The 2,299-nt window shown below is 47.5% G+C and overlaps 1 protein-coding gene across 1 annotated transcript; it reads left to right on the top strand.

Moving 5' to 3' along the window:
• The first annotated feature begins 1,286 nt into the window (after positions 1-1,286).
• On the top strand, positions 1,287-1,989 carry LOC149441137 (N-acetyltransferase family 8 member 3-like). Its single transcript, XM_089657709.1, has one exon. It carries the CDS (start codon positions 1,287-1,289, stop codon positions 1,956-1,958), a length of 672 nt encoding a protein of 223 aa, XP_089513835.1. The 3' UTR covers positions 1,959-1,989.
• The last annotated feature ends 310 nt before the right edge of the window (positions 1,990-2,299 follow it).

The raw sequence follows: 2,299 nt of genomic DNA, 5'->3' as shown, positions 1-2,299 counted from the left end.
GCCCCATCATTGGTGTCAGTGGGAGGAATAGACCCCCCTTGTTGGTGTCAGTGGGAGAAATATCCCCCTTGTTGGTGTCAGTGGGAGAAATATCCCCCTTGTTGATGTCAGTGGGAGGAATAGCCCCCTTGTTGGTGTCAGTGAGAGGAATAGTGCCCCGTTGTTGGTGTCAGTGGGAGGAATAGTGCCCCATCATTGGTATCAGTAGGAGGAATAGTGCCCCATCATTGGTATCAGTAGGCGGAATAGTGCCCCATCATTGGTATTAGTGGGAGGAATAGTGTCCCATCATTGGTATCAGTGGGAGGAATAGTGCCCCATCATTGGTGTCAGTGGGAGGAATAGTGCCCCATCATTGATATCAGTGGGAGGAATAGTGCCCCATCATTGGTATCAGCGGGAGGAACAGTGCCCCATCATTGGTATCAGTGGGAGGAATAGTGCCCCATCATTGGTGTCAGTGGGAGGAATAGTGCCCCATCATTGGTGTCAGTGGGAGGAATAGTGCCCCATCATTGGTATCAGTGGGAGGAATAGTGCCCCATCATTGGTGTCAGTGGAAGGAATAGTGTCCCATCATTGGTGTCAGTGGAAGGAATAGTGCCCCATCATTGGTGTCAGTGGGAGGAACAGTGCCCCATCATTGGTGTCAGTGGGAGGAATAGTGCCCCATCATTGGTATCAGTGGAAGGAACAGTGCCCCATCATTGGTATCAGTGGGGGTGAATAGTGCCCCATCATTGGTGTCAGTGGGAGGAATAGTGCCCCATCATTGGTATCACTGGGGGGAATAGTGCCCCATCATTGGTGTCAGTGGGAGGAATAGTGCCCCATCATTGGTGTCAGTGGGAGGAATAGTGCCCCATCATTGGTATCAGTGGGAGGAATAGTGCCCCATCATTGGTATCAGTGGGAGGAATAGTGCCCCATCATTGGTGTCAGTGGGAGGAATAGTGCCCCATCATTGGTATCAGTGGGAGGAATAGTGTCCCATCATTGGTATCAGTGGGAGGAATAGTGCCCCATCATTGGTATCAGTGGGAGGAATAGTGCCCCATCATTGGTATCAATAGGAGGAATAGTGTTCTTTTGTCAGTGTCAGTGGCAGGCCACAGTTTGGAGACCACTGATGTAGACTATACAATGGTTCTTATATCAGCCGCCATTTAGCACGGTTGGTCACTGTACAGCTAGATATTGAGGATCTACAGACGTGATATGAAATGCAATCAGTTTCCACTGAAGTATTAACACCTTGTATATTATCATTACTTTTCAGCATTATCATGTCTCAGTTCACAGTCCGGCTGTACAAGGATTCTGATTATCACATGGTCAGGGGGCTGTTTGCTGCCAGTAGAATGGAGCTCGTTAACAGGGCCTTTAGACAAGCTTTACATCTGCCGCACATTTACCTCCCCCTTCTGTCTTTGCTCTTTCTTCCTCTGCTAAATCCCACACTTGTTCCTGCCTCCATCGCTGCTTTGGTCTTGCTCGTTGTCTGCTTATGGCTTGGAGCCCGATATGTGTTCCTGTCCTCCATCCAAAAAGCCCTCTCCGATGACTTGTTGGACATTCAGAAATACTACCTGGAGAGGGATGGTCGCTGCTTTTGGGTGGCAGAGATGAGAGGAGAGGTTGTGGGGATAGTGGCGGCTATTCTTCCCTCTTTCCCTGACGATAAAAAACATTTAGAAATCAAGAGACTTTCTGTATCCAAGAACCACCGCAGAAAAGGCATAGCCAGGGCACTGGTCAGGACGATGGTGGACTTCGCTCAGAAAAGGGGCTGCAAGGCGATTATAGCAACAACAACTTCAGCTCAGACTGATGCACTGAGGATGTATGAAAACCTGGAATTCAGACTAATTCATGTGTTTTATCAGCCAATGCCCTTCAGAAAAGTACTTGACCTCAAAAGCTTTTCCTTTCAGTATAACATTCGACATAACCAGTGATGGTCAATACCTACAGATGTCTTCAAAAGCGTTCTACCAATATAACATTTCTTATGACCACTAAGGGTCAGTCCCTAAAGATGACTTCCAAAGCGTGTTCTACGGATATGACATTCTACATGACCAGTGGTGGCCAATACCTACAGATGTGCTCAAAAGTTTGTTCTACCAGTATGACATTCTACATGACCAGTGATAGTCAGTACCTAGAGATGACCTCCAAAGCGTGTTCTACCAATATGACATTCCACATGACCAGTGATGGTCAACACCTACTGATGTGCTCAAAAGCTTGTTCTACCAGTATGATATTCCTCATGACCAGTGATGGTCAGTACCTA

The sequence above is a fragment of the Staurois parvus genome, unplaced genomic scaffold, assembly GCF_062004578.1.
Source record: "Staurois parvus isolate SC_StPar_1 unplaced genomic scaffold, SC_StPar_1.0 ptg001023l, whole genome shotgun sequence".
NCBI lineage: Eukaryota > Metazoa > Chordata > Amphibia > Anura > Ranidae > Staurois > Staurois parvus.
The sequence above is the reverse complement of the archived record's forward strand: the minus strand, read 5'-3'. Positions and strand labels throughout refer to the sequence as shown.

Excerpts from the sequence above, each read along its gene's own strand:
- LOC149441137 (XM_089657709.1), top strand. The coding sequence starts at position 1,287 with ATGTCTCAGTTCACAGTCCGGCTGTACAAGGATTCTGATTATCACATG.